Source organism: Strix uralensis, chromosome 4 (assembly GCF_047716275.1).
Source record: "Strix uralensis isolate ZFMK-TIS-50842 chromosome 4, bStrUra1, whole genome shotgun sequence".
In the NCBI taxonomy this organism is placed as follows: Eukaryota; Metazoa; Chordata; class Aves; order Strigiformes; family Strigidae; genus Strix; species Strix uralensis.
Genome location: NC_133975.1, coordinates 110,297,661 through 110,320,184, shown reverse-complemented (window position 1 = coordinate 110,320,184; position 22,524 = coordinate 110,297,661). Strand labels below are relative to the sequence as shown.

Sequence of the window (22,524 nt, the reverse complement as noted above, 5' to 3'; positions counted from 1 at the left end):
CCAAGTGAAAGCTCACTGCAAAAGACATTAACTGCTGATATTTTTATTGCTGGCTGAAATTAATACCTTCTCTTTGCTCCTTAAAAATAATTACAGTAAGATATGTAATTGAGAGCCTCCAACAAGCATAGAGTATTTATGTATTTTTTTTACTGAAAGAAGAGAATGATCTGGTACTTACATAGCATCCAGATTCGTCCCATTAAAAGCATGGCCTTGGATGCTAGTAAAACCATTATTGTAGAGTTTGCTGCAAGGAAAAAAAAAAAAAAAGGGTCTTTTGGGTTGCTTCAATACCTGAATATCTAACATCTTATGTATCATTTTCATGTCAAGAGCACATTTATGGATGGGTTAATTTTAATCTCTTGAAGCAGCAATTATAGTGCAAGGTCAAACAGGTGCCCAGCAGCATTCTTGAGTGTAGTTGAATCAAGAATACCATGTGGCAGGTGTGCCATCTTTTACTTCTTTTTACAGCAAAGATAGAACTAGACTAAAACATTTTGCTATAACTTTCCCACCTTCAAACTAAAAGAAATAAAATTCTGCTAGGACTGATTAAGGAAGGCTAAAGGAACTAATACCTAGCAAAATAGGTATGATTTCACTATCAGGCCTGCCTGAATTTTTAGAATTAATTCTTTTGCTGCCTTAGAGTAAAAGGATTTTTTAAAAAGAATTTCTTTAGAATTCATTCTTTTGCATTCTACTGCTCTTCTTCCTACTTCAGGTCATAACTCATTACAATAATTTTCACTTCCCTCAGCCCTTTCTTGTGGCTCACACTGAGTCTGACTTGCATAACTGAATTTTATTTAACAGTTTCCCTTCAAATATGACTCTTCTGATGTTTCTCACCCATTAGTTTTCATGGTATGTGCCACTTAGGCTACAAAAAAGTTAGACACAGTTCTAACCATGCTGTCACTTTACGGAAGGAGAACTCTGCCAACTTTTCCCTTTAATTTTCTCCAATATAACCATTCACTGGCATTAGGGTTATACAAAAGCAAAACCACTTTGGTCAAGCCAGTTTAAAGAAAAGGCAGCAGGCCTTATTCAAATCACTGACAAAGTAAATTTATGCAAACTAGATTATGGATACTACCTGTCTGTATTTTTCTCTCTTACAAACTACTAGAGAGTAGAACAGAGATTTTTTAATTTATTTTTTAACATTATACCATATGCTTGAGAGAGGTAATTGCCTGTGACTTAAATTCAAAGAACTTACAGAGTTAGAGATTCATTACAAAGCCCATGGAAAGCATTTGCAGGCACTGAAGTCATGAAAGGATTGTCTGCAATTTCGCTGAAAAAGGAGACAAAACATCACAATCAAACATATGCCCAACAGAGCTTCTCCAGAACAGTTTTATTATTAATTGTTCTCTGCCTTGATAATAAATAAAAGTGTAGAATAACTTGTTTAGTTATATCTAAGGCCAGAAGATACATGTGGGATGATTAAGAATCAAACATGTTCCAGCATCCAGGAAGTGAGCTGTGAGGTAGATGGGTTTTATAGTCCTGGTGAAGTGTGTCAGCATGTGTGTTTACTGTAGTTAACAGCACAGACAGGTCCCTTGTCTCTAAGCCAGAGAATTAGCAAAGTAAATAGTGCTGCAGTATCGACTGAGCCAGCCCAAGTGACTTTAAAGCTGAGATCCTGCTCTCTAGCTAGGCTCAGATAAAACATCAGATAATATGTTATTCAGGACAGAGGCATTTCACGTTACAGAACTGCATCTAGCACAAGTGAAATAACTTATGTGATCTAACCTAAGGATTCTTCTCAAGTCTTGTCCAAATGAGTGTTTTGCTAGCTGTCATTTCTTAAATACTTTTTTACTCCCACTCTGCAGTCTTAATAAATGCTATATATCTTCAGAACAAAACTCTGTTGTGACAAAAGGGACAAACTAAAGAGATTTACTATGACTAAACTGGAGAAAAGAGAGAGGAAAAAGCTGGTAGAAACAAAGGGCAAAATGTCTGATTGTCCTTTTTCTGCTTTTTCCTGAATCGTATTAGAGTCTGGAAACCAAAATGGTCTGCAAATTTTTTTTTTTCTTCAGTTTGTGGATTAGATGTGGTCCAGTAAGGCCACACCGTAACGTCCATGTGCCTAGAAGTCCTAACAATTGCCCATGTGACAGGAACAATTTAATTCCTTTTCTGTGCTAGATATGTGCATATATATGTGCTAACACTGAACTGTACTACAACCATTTTCAATCCAAGTAGTTTTCACTGGTAGGTGGTTTCCTATTTTGTTATTTTGGTTAGACATTTTTCAGATTGGTTCACTTTTCTAAACAAATATTTATTTGTAAGTTGTTTGACCTCAAAGGCCAATAGTGATATAATGAATGTTTTTTTTCCCAGGTATACCTTATTCATAATTTAGAAACCTATTATTCTTCAAGAGCAGGGGTTTTTTTCCTGATGAAAGAAACAAAAAGGCTATCTTTCATCAAATAACAATGTTTAGAAATACCTCCCTTGAAAGTGCAGGTCTACTCTTTAAAAAGTCTTTAGCATATAAGTCCCATGTTTATTTTTTGTTAGTGATCTTTATAAAAAATTTTCAAGGTAGCAGTAAAATAATTTTTTGCTCTCTGCCACTTTGAAAGTCACTGAGTTGGTTGGAAGCAAGGATACAGATGGTTGTATAAACTGCTTGTTTCATCTAGCCTATTTAATTCTTGGTTCTCTCTACTTAGTAAATGTAGTGTTTAATTTACAATCTCATAGAGCTTAATCTAAGCTAAAGCCCTTTTGGTCTTTGAGGAACTCCCTAGTAGCTCTTAAGATGTAGGTGTATCCCACTGAGAGCTCTGACTAACTCAGTTTTCAATCTCAGAGGCCTACAGCCAAAGCAAACATAGCAGCTCCAGGTTATGGAGCATGAGTTAGCACAAGGCTTACCTCTAGTCTCAGAAGATCCTTGGGAGGGAAGATCTCATTGCTCACTACAGGTCTAGACTTTTTAGCAAAACAACCAGCATTTCTACATTGCTCTGAGGTTCATCTTGCAGACCATGAATGCAGTGGGGACTGACCATTCTTGACTAAGAATGTGCCTTAGCAGCACTGACACAATGTCTGGAGTAGACCATCAATCATGTCTTTGCAAGTCATCTTCTGGCATAATACTTACAATTTTTATAGCCTTTTACCTAGCCCATCCAGCAGTCAAGCCTCTTCCAGCTGAACACTGCTACAATATAAGATTATTAATTCCTCTCTAGGACTAAATAGGGACCAAGATACTTTTACCTTGTGTCAGCCTGCAAGTCTTCATCTGAGCTGTTCTTCCTCCTTGGCTTGATTACAACCGAGAATTTGAACTTAAATTGCAGATTAGGGCACAAAGATGGATGTCATCTTTGCTTTCTGGATACTAAGAAACACCTGATTTTTTTACAGCAGAACTCTTTGTTTCTGAAACACCTTTAAGTATAATAATGGGAAACCTCCCTGCCCCCCTTTGTGTTCCTATTCTCTTCAAGAAATTGTTCTGTAATTTGCTTCAAGCCATATTAAAAAAAAAAAAGGGGTGGGGTGTGTCTTTAAGTCAGTTAAAGTAAATGGGTTTTAAGGTGTGAGAAAGGAAGAAGGTCTTAGTCTTATGTAGGAGAGCCTCATCTGAACAAACCCAACTAAATTAGCAAAGCTTGCTAGTAGGACAATTCTTTCCAGCTGAGGACTTTAGTTAATGGCAGATGACTCCACCTAGAAGGTCTAGCTCAAAAGGCAGCAAGTGTCAGTCTTGGTGCTTTGGTCCTTCAGTGGGACTATAGACTTGTACTTGAAATGTGACCTTACAGGTAAGGTTCCGCAAGGGCATTTAGGCAAAGTGTGCGTTCATAGAAGCTTATGTTGTCAGTCTAAAAGAGCATGCAACTCATTCAAGTACTATGAAAAAAGGGTGAGTGACAGAAGGGAGATGGGTAGTCCTCCTTCTTAAAGACATGCTGTGCCAGCCTGAACTGATCTCACTACTAAGGCTGTCATGAAACTAAGGTGCTCCTGGTTTAGTGACTTAAGAGGTCTAATTTATTTCTCAGCTTTGGTGATTTGCTTTTTAAGCTCCTTTTCTGTTTTCTTTATTAAAACATTAATAAATGAAGCAACGTATTTTGGAGAAAATAAGTCTTCATCAAAATCTTCCTAAAAATGTGAGCTCAGCCAATGTTGAGCTTTTTAAAGGTGTAATGATGAACAGTTGCTCTCAAGATTGTCCAGTTCTACTGCTCTTGAGCCTTCTGTGCTCAGGGTGGGGGTCAGAAGAAAGAAGGCAGATAGCCAACAGAGGCTATGATTCAACAATATAGGATCTCAGCAAAGAGTAGTATCAGAAAATGTGCAATATAAGCTCACCATGTCAGCACAAATTTGTTAGAAGAATGTTGATGGGATGACTTCATATTAGCAGGCTGTATGTCAGATTAGGTCTTGTGTGTCACACTATTCTGACTTCAGACTAATTCAGGTATTGCACTGCCATTAGAAAACCAAAATAAAAGCAAAAGGCCTGTAGAAGTTTGTGTATCATGTGCTTTGGCTAATTCAAGAGAATTGTGCTTCTGTGTCCATGTTTCTCATACAGGTCAAATGTATAGTGCTAGGTGACCTGGCATTTTCTAGATTTGGTACTAATAATCATTGAAATATAGCTTGAGGAAAAGTGCTTTGTCAAACTTATTTGATATTTTTCTCCAAGCCAGAAACCTTCACTATAGGTTTTCTTGGGGTCTGAGGATGGCAGTATTCTAACTAGCTGTGAGGACACTTACAGTAAAAAGTTCACATCAGAGGAGTTGATTTTGGTGAGGTCTGGAAATGCTTTGAGTCCGGTATTAAAAATACCACTGAAAGAGAGAAGAAACAGAAAGAATTACATGTACTGGATCACTGAACAACAACAAACAATGTATTTGTATAATTCAATAGCACAGGACAGTTATTTCATCCTCTTTATTGTCAATCAATTCATTTATAATCAACTGTTGAAAATATACGGATGTAAGAACAATTAAAAAAATCAAAGTACCAGATTTAGGATAAATTATAGAATCTAAAAAATGGGAACACAGAATAATAAGACAGCTAAGCAGATCTGCAAAGGGAAGTAGCCTGTGAAGTGGATAGGGAGAAAAAAAATTATAACTCTGGATTCACTTGATAGATTAAGGCTGCTTCAGGCAAGTCTGGACCCCCAAATCCTCTATCTTTCATTGAGGCTAAGAGCTGTTCAAATAGCCCTAAAAAGGAAAACTGCCTTCAAATATGAATGCAGTTAATGCTCCTTATTTCTGAAATCCTAGTGGAAATAACTTAAGAAAATATAGTTCTCAACTTTTGAAATAAAATTTTTTGGACTACTTTCTTTTACACACACACACAAACACACACGCCTTTCTAGAGTCTTCCAAACATTACTCAAAATCACAGAAGTTATTCTCTTTCTCATCTCTCTTTCCTATGATATAATTCTAGAATTTCATGGTTTGGTTACTCTCTGCTGCTCTTTAGAAACTTCATAGGAATACAGAGAATTCTTCAGGATTTCTTTTTTCCATAGAGGTCATGTGAAATCACATGTCTGTAGATGGGCTTGTCACATTTAGCTGACAAGTATGGTTTAAAACCCTGCATAACTCTCTAGTAAATATGAAAGATGTGTGTATTTCTGGGGTGTCTCTTCTTCCCACTATTCCCTACAAAAATATTGTAAGACAGCACTTGTCATAAGAAGAAAACTAACTGTGGAATTTTGCCAAGGAAACGTTAGTGTTTTCCAGGGATTTAATGGATAAGAATAATAGCAAAATTACTGATGAATTTGTGAACATGTTTTCCTTTCTCGCAAAAGTAGTCAAAGTTTCAACCCCTACTCTAGCTGGCTTTCTGACATTAAAATAGAGCAACAGGGAAAAACATTGCAATCAGTTCCAAAATGAAATGCAAAGAAACAAAACTGCTATAGTGTAAAGAGTCATCTGTGAGGCATAAGTGCCAACTTGTTACAGGTGCTAAATACTTACAGGTATTTCAAAAGTGGGAGGTTCTTAAAGGCATCTGGATCTATGTAATCCAAGTTTCTAAGATTTCGAATTTCACTGTAAAAAAAGGAGGAACATTACTACATCGATCATTAATATTTAATTATTTATCATAACAGAAATCAGCAATGTTAAAATGAAATTCCGGGGATCCAATTCCTGCAATGAGCTTTTGTATTAGCTAGCACTAGCTCAAGACTGCTATGCATTCTGAGCAATCTTAAAATGATGAGTTATAATCTGGATAGATGCAGTCCTGGAGACTGGCTATTTTAAGCAATGGTGGAAGAAGCACCTGAGATTTGATTATGGATCCTTTGTCTGCATGGTCCTAAAATCAGAGCAATAGCCTGTGGTAATGGCTATTACTTTGAACATGGTGAGAGTTTTGTGTCTGCAAAGTTGACTAAAAAGAAGAAAAGTTAAACAAAACTTTCAGTACTGATGGGCACATGCTTCGCTGGGTAAAAAACTGGCTGGATGGCCGGGCCCAAAGAGTTGTGGTGAACGGAGTTAAATCCAGTTGGTGGCCAGTCACGAGTGGTGTCCCCCAGGGCTTGGTTTTGGGGCCACTCCTGTTTAACATCTTTATTGATGATCTAGACGAGGATCGAGTGCACCCTCAGTAAGTTTGCAGATGACACCAAGTTGGGTGAGAGTGTTGATCGGCTCGAGGGTAGGGAGGCTCTGCAGAGAGACCTGGACAGGCTGGAGCAATGGGCCAAGGCCAACTGTAGGAGCTTCAATAAGGCCAAATGCCGGGTGCTGCACTTTGGCCACAACAACCCCCAGCAGCGCTACAGGCTGGGGGAGGAGTGGCTGGAGAGCTGCCAGTCAGAGAGGGACCTGGGGGTGTTGATTGACAGCCGGCTGAACATGAGCCAGCAGTGTGCCCAGGTGGCCAAGAAGGCCAATGGCATCCTGGCTTGTATCAGAAATAGCGTGGCCAGCAGGGACAGGGAAGTGATCTTACCCCTGTACTCGGCACTGGTGAGGCCGCACCTCGATTACTGTGTTCAGTTTTGGGCCCCTCACTACAAAAAGGACATTGAATTACTCGAGCGTGTCCAGAGAAGGGCAACGAAGCTGGTGAAGGGCCTGAAGCACATGTCGTACGAGGAGTGGCCAAGGGAACTGGGGTTATTTAGTCTGGAGAAGAGGAGGCTGAGGGGAGACCTCATCACCCTCTACAGCTACCTGAAAGGAGGTTGCAGAGAGCTGGGGATGAGCCTCTTTAACCAAGTAACAAGTGATAGGCCAAGAGGTAATGGCCTCAAGTTGCACCAGGGAAGGTTCAGACTGGATATTAGGAAGCATTTCTTTACAGAACGGGTTGTTAGGTGTTGGAATGGGCTGCCCAGGGCAGTGGTGGAGTCCCCATCCCTGGAGGTGTTTAAGAGTCACATTGACATAGCACTTAGGGATATGATGTAGTTGGTAACTGTCAGTGTTAGGTTAATGGTTGGACTAGATGATCTTCAAGGTCTTTTCCAACCTAGATGATTCTGTGATTTTTGTATAATTATCCTATCAATTTATAACCATCTATTTAGCTTATAATTTTATGTCCTATTTTTTTTGTTACTTCCTTCTTGTCTCTAACAGTATTTTGTATTTTTTTTCCTGTCACTTATACAGAACTCATCAGTAAATCCAAAAGATAGCTCAGGTCACTTAAAGTAACTCCCTTCTGAGATGTTAAATGGAGACACCATTCACTGTATAGCCATGTCCAGCAGTATAGAGGATAGTGTATGTCTTTGCTTTATACTGATGCAAAATATAACAGACTTCATTCCTTACATTTTCTGTCCACAGTTATGTCTTTAAGTACTTCTACCTGCGTGACAGCTTGGTCTGCAGGTGGCTTTTTAGGCTGCACATGTTGAAGAACCAGCCTGACACTGATCATGACAATGGCCATGCTGGGTGCTTTCTGAAGTAGGTGTGTTGGTGAGGCTGTTGCCCCTCCAGCCATCATGATCATTGCCTGGCATCATGACTCTGCCTCATTTTTCTGAAATGTTTTCTCTGCCCTTAATGCAGTTTTCCTCAATCTTTGTCATTCCTCTTTTTTTTTTTTTTCAGCAGATTTCTTTCTCTTCTAACAACAGTCGGCAGTCTGGCTGCACCAATCACACTGTGCCAAAATTCCCTGTCTAGACTCAGTAGACCTACCAAAATTTAATCTTCTATGAAAGAACCCAGCCATACCCACCCCCATCACATGCACACTTTTCCTTGCCTGGCCTCTTTACTGTTGCCAGAAGGGGACAGCCCTTTTTGCATGTTTGCTTCTGTTTCTTTACCCTAAACCAGCTCCAGACACTGGTCTTATTACTCTGCGGGAACAATTCTCAGCCTTTCTTATATAGAAAGAAAAGTGCCTGTCTTCCTCCTGAGACTAGCTGTGGAGCAGTGGGCTGGGGGAAGCACTTCTTGCTACTTATATAGAGAAATTTGATGAAGATGACAGGTATAGATGGCATGGTGGTGCAGGTTTTGTGGGTGATGTTCTGGTCTGAAGTCAGTCCAAAAAGTGGTGCTACTGGGCAGAGACTTGATGGGAAGAAACCAGTAGTATTTAATTTACCATGCCCTAACAGTGCCAAGTAACCTACACAATATAGGTATCAGGAAGTTCAGTTTTAAGGATACCTCTGCCACTGGAATAATGTTTACAGGATAAAATCAACCCAGCCAAGTTCTCTGAGAAATAAAAGTGGGAAAAGAGACATAAGACAGTAGATAAATCAGTATGTAGATACAGGTACCAAGACTTCAGTCTCTCTATATACTGTTGTACTGACAACACAGTTCTGTTCCTACCTTTCAAGTCTTTGGTTTTTACTCTGTTTACTCCAGCATTGCAGGGAGACAAGGATTCACCTTTTACTTGTGTGTTAAACTGATGTAATTAATAGCTATACTACTGCTATATTCACAGTGCTGTATTCAAATATTCATGTCTGTTAGCTAATTTGAACAGTATGGTTTCTGTATTTAAAAGAAATCTCAGTGTCAGTCTCTTGCTTCTCTCAAATTATTTTGTTAGTTATGTAGCTATCACACTCCCAACAGTGGAATTTTGTCCATAAACTTTAACTGACATGTTTTTTCCATCACTGACTACATTTAAAATGCTGGACTCATGAGCTTCCTGGCCAGATATTCTTTTGTTGTGGACCAAACATATTCCAGGGAAAGACAGTGTTCAGATCAACCTTCTGCCTGGAAAATGGGTAGTGCATTGGAGTACCATAGACTCATCACGTTTTTGCTATTTGCTATTCATAGTATTCTGCATAAATGATTTGGATGAGGGTACTGAAAGTAAGAATTCAAAATCTGCAGATGGTACTAAAATTGAAAGCACAAAATAATGCAATGAGATTCAATCAGATTTTGATTTATTAAGTAACTGGGCCATGAGAGGACATGTGCTGTTTAACAAAGGCAAAAGAAAAACTAATTAATCTGGGAATAAAAGATTTAAAATTGCCAGATGAGACAGTTGGCACAGTAATCAGAGAAAAACTTAAATAATATGAATGAGGAAATCATTATGATTCAACTGAACACTGGGGAAAGGTTTATGTCCCTGCTGTTTGATTTCCTTGAATTGGTAATGCTGTGATTAGGAAAGACTTATGTTTTAATATATACTGTATTTATATTTGCATTTCATCCTGTACTTTGTATTACAGAGGTTTCTTAAGCCCAAAAGGAAGAAAACGGCCCATTGTGGCAGGTACTACAGAAATTAACAGCAGACAGCCAGTTGCTTAGAAGTGTTGAGTCAAAAGAGATGAGAAAGAAGATGAGAGAGATATAAAAAGGTAAAAGGTGATTTGACCAAAGTGAATGCTATGCTTAAGAAAAAAATCAGGAGAAAAATCCAAATTTCCCTACTTCTAATGTGCCTCTTGCACTTGACTGGCTGAATATGTGGCCTCTCATTTCATATGCATGAAAAAGAGAAAGATCTTCAAATTCGGTTCCATTCATGAACTGTGCTGCTGTCCTTGTTTTGCACACTCAAACATCATTATCTCAAGAGTACTGGAAGGAATCCCCCCCTAAAATCACAGATTTAAAGGGTGTCAATAGCTCCATCAATATTAGAGCCTATGAAGTTAAGCCCCTAAGGAGAAAAGGTACTTGAATAGTTCTGATCTCATCAGTTAACAGGATAGTGATAAACAAACTGGATTTCACAATTTCTTTTAATCAGTCATGAGTAATATACTCACAGTTACCTAAATGTTATATGATAATAATTTCCAAATTGTAATCAAGAGTGCTGTGGTATAAGAATTACTTCCAAAGGATCAAAAAAACTAGGAAAAGCAAGTTGATTATTGATAGATTCATTAGACAGGGTTTGCCCTTTTATCAGCAAGCTTTTCTGAATTAGTGAATTGAAAAGATTGAAACCCACTGATTTAGAAAGTTAGTTTCCTTTGAAAAGGAGCTCTAGGAAAACTATTAGTTTTAGCTGCCTAAAATGCAGATAAAGCCAAAGAATATACTTAAAAATGTCTAGTAGTCTAGTTACCAGGTATCTAAGTGTCTATGAGAGCTGATTTTAAGTCACTTTTGAAATGGAACTTTGACAGACTCTATAAATACAAATTAATCTCAGCATACAGTGCTTAAATTCTGCACCCAACAGCAATGTAACAATTCAGAGATCTTCTGGGAATGAAGTTGCAGATGTGCAGAGGAAGTCACTTACTGATATAAAGTCCTGTGTCAAGACTTACAAATAACTATGAACTTAGTTCTGTTACAAAGATATAAATATTTAGTTCCAAATCCAAATTAATCTAAAGATGAAATGATTAATAAGAACTATTCAAATATTAGTCTAATGAATTAATCGAGACATAAATTCATGAGATAACTTCTAGAAAGATTAATAAGCTACTTAACATCCTATATGAATTTAGTAACATTAAAGAAAAGCACAAACTTTTGCATATTTAAGTGGCTTCTAAATTTCATTTGAAACATCTTTCATACCTGCCTTGCAATATTGACACGACCTTGAGTTTGTTCAAGACCAGAATCCATAAATTGCAAATCTGGCCATAGAGTCTCAATATAATCGTGTTATGCTGAGACACCAATGAAGACTTAGGATATCCAGATCAGCAGTTCTGAAACGTTTTAAATCAGCCCTTTTTTTCTCTTGTAATAACTTGAGACCCCTCTCTACCTTCTTAGACTTACTTTGCCTATAGCTTCCTTGGCTTCTCTCACTTGATATATATACTTCCATGTTTTATTGTCCACCTACAGCCAAACTATCCATGTAATTTCATCTGCATGCACTTGTCAAGCCTTTGCACTGCTGGCTCGAGCTCCCAACAGTCTATTCCCTACCTCCAGACTACAGCTTTTAACAAGGTTTTTTTCTGCACAGCACTCGTCCCAGTGCCCTGAAATTCACTGCAGGTATACAGCAGTCCCCCCAGATCTCTTCAATCTCCCTCTCCAGTTGCTTCTCAGATATTTCCATCAAACCACCTCTCCTTTCTGCAGTGCCATATCCCACGACCTGGCTCCATGAGCTGTCCAGGAAAAGTGCAGCGCTGTCCCAGTGCTGGTGGAGCTGCCCTGGCCCTTGGCTCCAGCTCACCACAGCTCACTGCAGAGATGGAGAGCAGTCTCCCACCAGCTATCCAAATGGTGTCACATATAAGAGAACAAGCCACTTGAACCATAACCTTTGGCACTGTTCCCAAATGCTGAGAGGGCTTTTCATGTGGTTGTATAAGAGAAAAGAGCTTTTGGAGTGAGGAGGAGAGATCAGAGGAGAGTGAGCAGAGACAGAGAGAAGAGGAAAAGAAAGAGTGAATTTTTCTGGGGTTCCTTCTACAGGAATGTTTTCCTGAGAAACTAATTACAAAAGCTTTTTATTCAGTGTAATGCTACCAAGCTACAGCTCTACTAGTAAGACAACTACACAGAAACACTGACTGCTAATTAGACATTTTCACAATTATATCTAGAAAAAAATAAACACTTATGCCATTGTATGGGAGAGACAGTTCTGAATTTGTAAACATGTTAAGTTTGTCTCACAGACATACTTAAAAAAAAGTAAAGACAAAAAGAAGGAACAAGAAACCATTGTGAGACCAATTTAACACAATTGGGGAAAAAAAAAAAAAGCACAAAGTCTTGGACCTGATTTTCATCTTCATAGAGTGGGAATTTTGCCATTAATTACAATGAAAATGAGATCTGGCTCAGTAAAATATGGCAGGTGATCAGTATCCTTAGTTTGCAGAAGTTGCTCGGCACTTGACAGGCACAGGTTCATAAAAATATGACCTATGCTTAAAGAGAACTGGGGTCTGGAAGGAACAGAAAGTCAGGACAGAGGTGCATGAACTGAATAAGGACCAAGAAAACAGAATGCTGAAGATCAAATCTGAAGCACAGTAACAGGCTTGGCAGACAGGAATGATGAAGAACACAGGATGCCTATTCACATAACACTTGATTCAAGCCAAGGCAATTAGTTCTTCCTTTCCACAAACACTAAATTTTCCCCTAAGAAGTTCTTATGTTTAAAAAAAAAATGTTTTTAAAATGAAACTGTGAGTATAAGTTTAAATTAGGGTAAAAAGATTATTTACATAAAACTGCACTTTATGAAAAGTCCATGAAAAACAACCTGTGAATATGAAACACTGAGAAATGACCATTAGAGTAACTTCAACCTCCTTTAAAATACCCTATGATAATCTTTACCCAGTATTATTTTAGCAATAATACTTTGAAAATACTATGCAAGTGGAGAACTTTAAACAAATGCATAGCACAACATATACATTTGTCCCTGAATAATCTTGTTGTTTGGAAAGTAAATCAAACCCAACAACAGTAAGTGTTAACAAATCAGAGGAGTTCTGGAAGCAATTCAGAAAAAAGGTCAGATTTATAAATTGCTTTCTTTTACAGCTTATATTCAGCTGCCTAATTTGCCAGATGCCTGGATACTCCCTGATTAAATAATACATGTGCCTTACTTCCAAACAGATTTTAAAAACTTGGTAAGCACTTTTGAGTGGTAGAGGTAGCCCTTCTTAGTGGGATATCTGCAAAGGTTTGGGGTTTGCCTATAGCTTTTGTGAGTAGAGTTCTAGTGTCTTGTCCTGAGTAGTACTTTTGGCTCTTGCACAGAAAAAAAAAAAAAAAAGTATATCTTGTATATCTTTGTACAGTTTCTTTTTTGGTAGTGCCTTATGAGAAATATAAGGGGTCTCACATTCCCACAACCCTTATATAGCAGATCAGGAAAGCACCTCCCCACCCTGCCTGCCCTCCAGCCTGCACCATAGGTGATGTGAGTGTAGGTACCCGTGAGCTCTGCTGATTCCTGCCCAGGCCTGCAGCTTTCCAGTCATGGACAGCACATCCAGACCTGGGATCCGGCACGGGTGTGATAATGCAGATTTCAGACCTTGCTGGTGTGCTCTGGCCTGACTTCAGGGGGGGCCGTGACAGAGACATACTTATGGCAAGAGGCACTGGCTGTCCTCCCAGGTAGGAATAGAAATGTGCTTTGGGGGTGGTTAGAGACTGGAGGAGGACAAGAGAAAAGGCTTCTACTCATAATCCTCTCCAATCCTTTAGATAGTAGAAAGTAATGCAAATTAGGCAGTGCTACAGAGCACATCACAAGAATGAGTGCCTTTTGTAACTGCCCTAGTGCATCATTTGGTGAGGACTGGTCAGAACAAAAAGGTATAAAAACACTTCTCACGAGTCTTTGTCCATAACATTCTCATTCCGTTTAATAACCAGATAAACCCTCTTCATTTTACTAGCGCACATCCAGAATGATTACTTATTATTCTTCACGTCTGCTGCTAGTGCCATTTTACTCTGTTTTACTTTATTCCTGGTGCTTATATTACTGTTTCACACTTACCTTCAGTAATTTGACAGAAGTAATTCTTAGTTGCCAGTTTATTTCAACTTGCCATCAAGCTCACAATATAGTCCCACATATTTTTCGCTATGGTTTCTTACACTTCATGGAAGGATACAGAAGAGCAAGGGAACCAAAAAGATGAAGGGAAAGAAAGCACAAGCCAAAAAAGAGACTGAATCCACATTAGAGAGAAAGGAAATGGGAAAAAGAATATTTAGCTACAAAGGAGACAAGAATGACAACTCAAACATCAACATGTATGTTTTTTCCACACATCCCCAAATTTATTTTATCACCATATTCATTTATTTAATTACAGTACTTACATATGAGTGACTTTACTTAAACTGTTGAAGGAATGGGCCTCCAAACTCTGAAGTGTTTCATCTATGGAGATGTAGCTAAACACGAGCAAACAGAAAAAGAAACAAGTCTCAGACCTTGGCAAGTCATGGCTACTGCCCGTCATGCCACTTTATTTTTCCTCTCATTTTTTTTCTCATCCAGCTGCCATGACACTGCCAGACACACAGACAGTGTCTGAGGGAGGAACTTTTAACAGGATTTTGATTTTGACTGGTGCCTTAGATGCAAACTACACTGCAGTATACAGTTAAATCAAAAAAACACAGTAGTGCTATTAAGCAATGAAAGCAAACATCCATATTTCACATTTCAGAATCATATTTCTTCCCTTTTCCCCACTTAAGATCACCTTGGAGTTCTCTAAGAGGATGTAGCCTGCAGGTAAATTAGCATATTTCTCTATATTGAAGAATTAAAAAGGAAGGAAAGAAACAAAGATGGTCCTTGGGCCATCACTGCAACAACTGTTGCAATTTCTGTAGAGAGAAACAGAACATCAGAGCAACTGATGCTTTGATATTGCTGAGGAAAAAAACTTGGTGTAACATGAATTTAGAGGGAAACTGTAACCATACAGTGAATGTTGTAAAGGATGTAAGGAGCAATGTGGGTCAGACTCAACACCACACAGCAAACTTAAGAAATATTTGCACACAGTTTAGACTGAGTAGCATTTGTACTGCTAGTGATCTACTGAGCGTGATGAGAGCGTGAGCTCTGTAGAGTCTCTCCACCATCATTAGGAGGATGATAATACTGGAACTACTGTTAAAGGCTTTGAAGTGTGAATAAAGTTGCAGTACAACTAACTAGTGCTGATTTTCAAAGTAACTAACTGACTTACTGCTATTTGGGTTAAGTTACCTGCTTCTGTCTTTCAAAATATCTCTTAGTTTTAACATTTATTAATGCTGGAATAGCATTTAAAAGATGTATTCCTGTATTTTATTTACTTTTCTAATTATATTTTATATCATATTTCTAACCTATAGATCTTTTAATATAATTGGAATGCCTTGTATATTCTTTATTATTAATATAAGAATATTTAAGTACTATCTTTAGATACTCTTGATCAAAGTTACTGACTCAGTTTTTAATATTCTACATGGTTACACATACCCTGAGCAACTTGATCATTGTTTTAAATGCACAAAATTAAATTGACTAGAAGGGTCTTAGACATCAATTTTAGATGTTAAAATCAAATAAAATGTAATAATAAGGAGACTGTATCATATGCCTTTCCTCTTTTTTAATCAGTAGACCTGCAAAGACCTAGAATCATGCTTAAGAAATATCCAGTTGGTATTTTACATCAATTCTAATTGTGTTCTGTTCCTTAAACAAAACAGGGAAGATTTTAAACATTCTTTCATTTTTTTCCAATGACAGTGTTAAAAGTAATAATAGTAAATAACAAATTAAAATATGATCATTTAACCCAGGAGGGCTTTTTAATACAATCAATTATGGATCAGATTTTTATTTTTTGTGGAAATTTTAAAGAAGATAAATCTTTATATCTTTCAATGGATATTAAAAAATATTTTAAATGTTTTAAAACATTTGAAAGAATACATTGTGACCAGCGCATGCTCTAACAATCAGCGGATGACTAATACCACTAACTGTTCCAAGGGAATTTATGTCCTCTCCAGACTGGAGCTAAAAGCATATTACCTGAACTAATTTTAACTCTTCCAAGAGTTTTATGAGATTTACTTTTATTGGTCACTTTGGAGATGAATTCAACAGTGTTTGAAAACATACCAGAAAAGTAACTAGTAGAGGTTGTATGACCAACAGATCTTTTTCTACAGTAATATTGCTTTTACAAATCTACTTGCCTCTTCCAAAAGGAAGGAAGGTAGTAAAAGAGGAATACAATGAAGAAAGTATTTCCAGTCTGTACCTCTGTGACTGAGTATTGCAGAGTTAGATGTTTATGTGAGATGCTTTAATTTTGTTTTCCTGTAAGCAATAAATGTCTATTGCCCAGGAAATTGAAGCTTCAGTAAAAGAAAATTAATTATTCAATTTTAACAGACCCTACATTTTAAAATACCAAAACATAGGTTATGCCAGTAGCACATTAAAAAAAAAAAGTTATTCTATGTAGGAAACAGCTATATACAGATGAGCTTGACAGAAAATGAAATTAAACACGAACAAACATTGCATCCTCATGCTGGGACTAGGAATTAGAGAATACTTTTTGTGTGCTCCATGATCAAAATGGGTCACCTCATATCAGGCAGGCAAGTGCTTTTCTCTCACATACGAGAAGAGGCAGAAGAGCAGCAACAGGGATGCCTCCTCCCCTCCCTCACCCCTACAGCCACCATCTCCCTTCCCACCATGCTGCATGTCGCATTCACTATACTGCCTGGCTTGGAGCTGATTGAGTTACAGTTTTATATCTTTCCACTGTGGGACAGAAGTGGGAAGGAAACAGCTTATTTTCTTTGCATGTTGACCTACACTTTTCTGCTTCATAAGCATCTGTATTTGTCTACATTAATTAAACCAGAGGGAAATGAGTAGTTTTATTTGCTTTAGTGTCACCTAGATAAACACTGAAAACCCACACAAACACATTCAAAATCTCCTCTGACAGGAATGTCAAACAGAAACATACATTAATGGTGCATAAACATTTGCTTCCAAGTGTTGAGAGTGCCTCCAAAAACCTTTGGGCTCTGGCTAATGAACACATACTACAACACGTTAAATGCAAGAAATAAAAATAATAGCTATCAGAACTGGGAGGAGTCGCATCAGAAGAAGAGGGAAAGCTCTTTAAATTCCTGTTTTGAAGGTGTGTTACAATTTAGCACCTCCTCTCCCTACCAGCTGTGTTTGATCTGCAGGATTTCAAAATGCCTTCAACACCCATCACGGGTACAGTCATAGCTTAAACAACAAATGCACAGCTTCGGAGAAAGTCTGTTTGAAGATAACGCTTTAATCACCATTGCCCATTCAGAAAGAGCCTGAGAACGCAGGATTTAAAACAGATTGTCACGTGGCAGTAGCCATAAGGCCCTCTCCCTGCCCTTATTTTCTTCCTTCTCCCTCTGTCTACCTTTCTTCACTTCTTTCCAGCCTCAGCATCCCCTGTGTTGCTGTACTGCTGCCCACTGGCTGCCTTTGTTCTCTGCTGCTGATGGAGGGCAGCTCTGTGACGTATGGGGTATTTCACAAGAGGAAAACCAGGAGCATCTAAGGCAATCGAAGCCCTGAGTTGGGCGAGCACAGGGGAGAGGGGAGGTGTGGGAGCACTGCAGCGCAGATGCGCACTAGGTGCAGGGAGTTGTGTGGTGGCACTGGCTGTGGGACAGCAGTGTGCACCAGTGTGAAAAGGCACTGTGTTGTACAGAGGAAAACAGTGCACAGAGGGGCTGCTGCACAATGCAGGAATGCCACTTTGCATGGAGAAGCTGGGGAGAAAACTGCTCAGAGAGCTACAGGTCAGGTGTGAGGTATTCATGAATGTGACCCCAAAGCATCATTCTGAGCCTGGGAAAAAGGTTCCTTATCCTTGACCTTAAAAATACTGAATGTTCAACCTGTCTTAAGTCAGTAGGAAATACCAGGTGAAGCCCTTCTATCAAGATCTAATGTATTTGCAACTTGAAGGATGTAAACCAGATATTTCTCTTGCATCTGCATACCTTATAAAGCCTTTTTTTTTTTTTTTCTTTTCAGTGCACTGATGCATTTCTGACAGGAATTACCTTTGCACTTGAGCATTTCATTGAATTGCTTTTTGTTTCATTCCTGTGACAAAGCAGCACAGGGAAACAATCTCTACTTCTAGCTATCAAGAGTACATAGATATGCATTCATTTAAGAGAAACAGTAGTTCTAAAATTTTTGTTCAAACAAGGTTCATAAAGAGGACAACTAAATTTTCTATTCAGTACAGAGGAAAAAAAGGTTTATTTGTGGAAATTATATAGTAGAAACCACACAGCAAAACAAAGTGGAACAGTAAACACAGTCTCTATCACCCTACTGAAACTTCAGAACATTTTCTAGATGAATTTACAAAGCAAGGAATGATCTGGTAATTTTCATTACTGTTGGAAATTCTGGGCTGGGAGAGGCAAATGGTACATTAGAGGCCAAGACATACGCACTAGAGCAGTTAAAATACGGGTACTGGTTCCTTAACCCAAAATTTATATCAAGAAGGTGGGAGTTCATGATTTGTAGTAGTAGTAGTAATGCTATAAGAAAAATCCAGAAAGGCATTGACACTATTGAAAGTTAAACCACTGTCTAGTCTTCACAGGCTTTTTAAAATTAACAAGAGAAATGTGGTAATCCAGAAGGCATTACACAGCAGGAGAGTGTAACACTACCACATCAGATCATGATTTTAAGTAGGTTACGGCTATATTCAACTGTATTTATGCTATTTTTCTACACATAAATGTGGAGTAGGGGGAAAGTAACACATATTCAGATATTTTCTTTAAAGAATAATTTGGGGGAGATGTTGACATTTGTTTTCCCAGGTAGCCTTGAAATCACGAACCAAATAAACTGACATGGATGCCAACATATTATCTTGAGATGTGTCAAAAGCACCTATTCATCTCATTCAAGGCCATAAGTTCATTGTAATGTTGACCTTCCTCTTCAACTGAAATGTGATCAAAGCATGCAACAGAGTGTTACTACCAAACAGCACAGGCAAAAGATTGTCATTGTCTCAGTAATGCCCATGGAGAGTGACTAGGTGGCTAAGTGTCCTTAACCTACAAGGTCACCAAGGGATCTACAGACAGGCAGTGTGAATACCCCCTCCTGACCTCTGCTGACATGGCAGTTAGGAAGATTTGGTGTAACAGCCTTTTGGCCACTAGAAGTTTTTGGAGGCTAGGCATCTTTAGAGAAGGGTTCACTGAATTCTTCAGATGAACACCTGTGGTTTTACAAATTCATAAATATTACAATGTGATAATTTTAAAATCTGAAAAGCATCTAAGCAATGGATTATGTGTCACAAAGCCACAGAAGAGTTGACATCCTTCTACATTTAATAAAATTTTAATAAAAATTTAATAATATTTGATAAAGTTTATCAGGTTTATATATGATACTATACATCATATGAGGGACATCCCACCTCCCCACCCCCACCCCCAACAGTACACGATCTATCTGATTAAACTGAGATGGTAAATGAGGGAGCATGCAGATATTCAAGAAGAATTACTTATAAGAATTTTAGAAAGTCATTACTTCAATACATCTGGATGAAATTATAAAATATAATTAGGCAGACCTCCATGTCCCCTCAAAATACTGTTTCATGAATTCTTAAACAGTAGTCCATCTCAGCCATTCAGCCAAAGCTCAGCTGGAGTTGAAACAAGAAGATCTCCCGTTGCTACATTAGTAAGAAAAGGCTGAACAAGAAAAATGTGGGCCTCTTGCTGAATGAGGTGGTTTATTTAGTTAACAGTGGACACAGACAAAGCTGAACACCAGGCTGGATAAAGCCCAGAGCAATCTGGTTGGACCTTATATTTGGCTCAACTTTGAGCAGGTGATGGTTTAGAGGCCTCCTGAGGTCCCTTCTAAATTACGTGACTCCCTCATTCTAGGGAATGAATTGGGAGATGGAAGAGAAGTTCCCTTCATCAAATAGCCATGCACAGGATGATAGATTATGGGTGTCATGGTTCAAGCCCAGAGGGAAACTGAGCACCATGCAGTCTCTCACTCACTCCTCCCGCAGGAATGTGGAGGAGAAAATACAACAAAAGGCTCCGCGATTGAGACAAGGACAGGCAGGGATGTTTCACCCATTATACTCACGGGCAAAAGACAGACTCCATTATGGAAGAAAGAACACCAATTTAATTTGAACACCACCACCACCACTAATTTACCAGTCAAACAGAGTAGGACAGTGAGAAATACAGCCACACCTTAAAAACACCCTCCCCCCATGCCTCCCTTCTTCCTGGGCTAAGTTTTGCTCCTGATTTCTCTGCCTCCTTCCTTCCAGCAGCACAGAGGGGCAGGGGTGGAGGTTGTGGTCAGTTCATCACCCGTTGTCTCTGTCGTTCCTTCCTTCTCAGGGGGAGGACTCCTCACACTCTTCCTCTGCTCCAGTGTGGGGTCCCTCTCACAGGAGACAGTCCTCCACGAGCTTTCTTCAACGTGAGTCCTTCACATGGGCTGCAGCTCTTCACAAACTGCTCCAGAGTGGGTCCTTCCCACATGTTGCAGTCCTCCAAACTGCTCCAGTGCAAGCTTCCCTCAGAGTTCTGGCCTTCTTCGGGTACAGCCATCTGCTCCACGGGCTGCAGGTCAGCATCTACTCCACTGTTGACCTCCATGGGCTGCAGGAGTACAGCCTGCCCTCTCACCACAGGCTGCAGGGGAGTCTGCTCCAGCACACCTCCGCCCTCCTCCTCCTCTTCTTCAACTGACCTCAGTGTTTGCAGAGGTTTCACCCTCACAACCACTCTTCCTCTCAGGTTGCCCTTCTTAAACATCACTAACTGGCTCAGCCTTGGCCAGAAGTGGGTCTGACTTGGAGCCAGGGGAGTTTCTAGAAGCTTCTCCCAGGAGTCACCTCCGTAGCCCTCCTCGCCACACACAAACCCAACACAGTGAGCCAGCCAGCAAGAAGAAGGAGAAAAGCTGGGACAACTTCATCTCAAGACTGCTGACATCAATGAGCAGTGCAGTGCAAGGGTAGCCACTTTCAATGGGACAAATGATGTGAGGCAAATAGGTAGAGGCTGCTGGTTGTGCATTTACGGATTGTATCCATGCATCTGTTTACACAATGGAAGTCCCTCTCACATTACACAAATAGTAAAGCTTTGGTGCAAGTCCATCCCTAGTCTAGAAACGCCACAGGGTCTCCAGTGAAATGAGTTACAAATCATGCTGGGAGCTGGAAACAGATTTTTAGCCAGGACCAGCAATAGGATATGTTCATTTGTTATGAATGAAACCATTTCTCATATTTTGTGAACTTCAAAAAACCAAAAAAGTTTTATAGCCTTATTTATCACATCTACCTCAATAAAGTTGTGCTTTTATCCAAAAATGCCTAGTATGCCTTCTTATAGCTGGTTCAGGTTATATATAAACAATGTGATGATTACCTGCAGTTCTAAAATATAAGTGGTAAGGTAGCAAAGGTACAAGAATATTTTACTTTCAGAAGATTTTACACACAAAGACAGAATTTTGGAGAAGGAAAGTGATTTTTGAATAAAAGAGCTAAAAGTATAATATCAGAAACAGAACTTACATCCTAGAGATGTTGGGGAGATTGGAAAAAGCGTCACTTGGAATTGTTCTTAGATGAGTCTCCATAAACCTCCTGTAGAAATAAAAGTTTGGCAGTTAATACCCTTTGGTAAGTACCAGTTAACATTAAAAAGTCCTACACAGCTCCATCTCTGCTTCAGTATTTCTATTCTTATCTTCCCTTTTCCCAACATTTCCATCTTTACCTTATTTCTATTCCTGTTTCATTATGTGGCTTGGTTTGCTTGGTGTGCTCCCTCAATCTAAAATACAGCCTTCTGCATTGTCTCTCCTAGGAACTCAGCATTCAGTGGTGATGATGGGCCTTCTAAAACTCCAGAGCATAACCAGCAAACATATTTGCCCATTGAAGTAAACAAAGTATTAAGGGTATAAGCATTCTTTTAATCATTTCAGGCTCCACAAAGATATGCCATGTCTTATTCCAAGCAAGAAATTCAAGTATACCAGCCAAAATTGAATTAGAACAATTGCATACTACCTCCACAGAATTCTCCATATACATTTTAATAAATATAACATTCTTCCTCCCTAAACCTCTGATGTGGGGATGGCATGTACATCGTTATTTTTTAGCTTCAGCCCAATTAAAGCTGCACTTCAGGAGAGAATATAATTATGTATCTTACCCATCTGCAGGAGGTTTCAGAAAAACAGGCAATATCTAAGGGAGATACTTATCAACAGTCAAGTTATTAACACAATGAATCTCTAGCAGGCTGACTCCTCCAAAAAAGGAGTAAATGCTTTGGAAAATTAGTCTATAATGTCTGTTAAACTTACAGTTACAACCTGTAATTGCTGGATGAACTAGTCTTTAGT

At 38.9% G+C, this 22,524-nt stretch overlaps 1 protein-coding gene across 3 annotated transcripts in view; it reads right to left on the bottom strand.

The window, feature by feature from the left end:
• TSHR (thyroid stimulating hormone receptor) overlaps window positions 1-22,524 on the bottom strand; it is a 68,615-nt gene that overhangs the window by 23,257 nt on the left and 22,834 nt on the right. The window contains exons 2-7 of one of the 3 annotated variants that reach the window (XM_074868541.1): window positions 21,683-21,754; window positions 14,352-14,426; window positions 6,057-6,131; window positions 4,806-4,880; window positions 1,238-1,315; window positions 182-250 (exon numbers count right to left, since the gene is read on the bottom strand). In XM_074868541.1, the coding sequence (XP_074724642.1) occupies window positions 182-250; window positions 1,238-1,315; window positions 4,806-4,880; window positions 6,057-6,131; window positions 14,352-14,426; window positions 21,683-21,754 (444 nt within the window). The remainder of the gene's footprint in view (window positions 1-181; window positions 251-1,237; window positions 1,316-4,805; window positions 4,881-6,056; window positions 6,132-14,351; window positions 14,427-21,682; window positions 21,755-22,524) is intronic. The other 2 variants (XM_074868542.1, XM_074868543.1) reach the window with 2 other exon arrangements.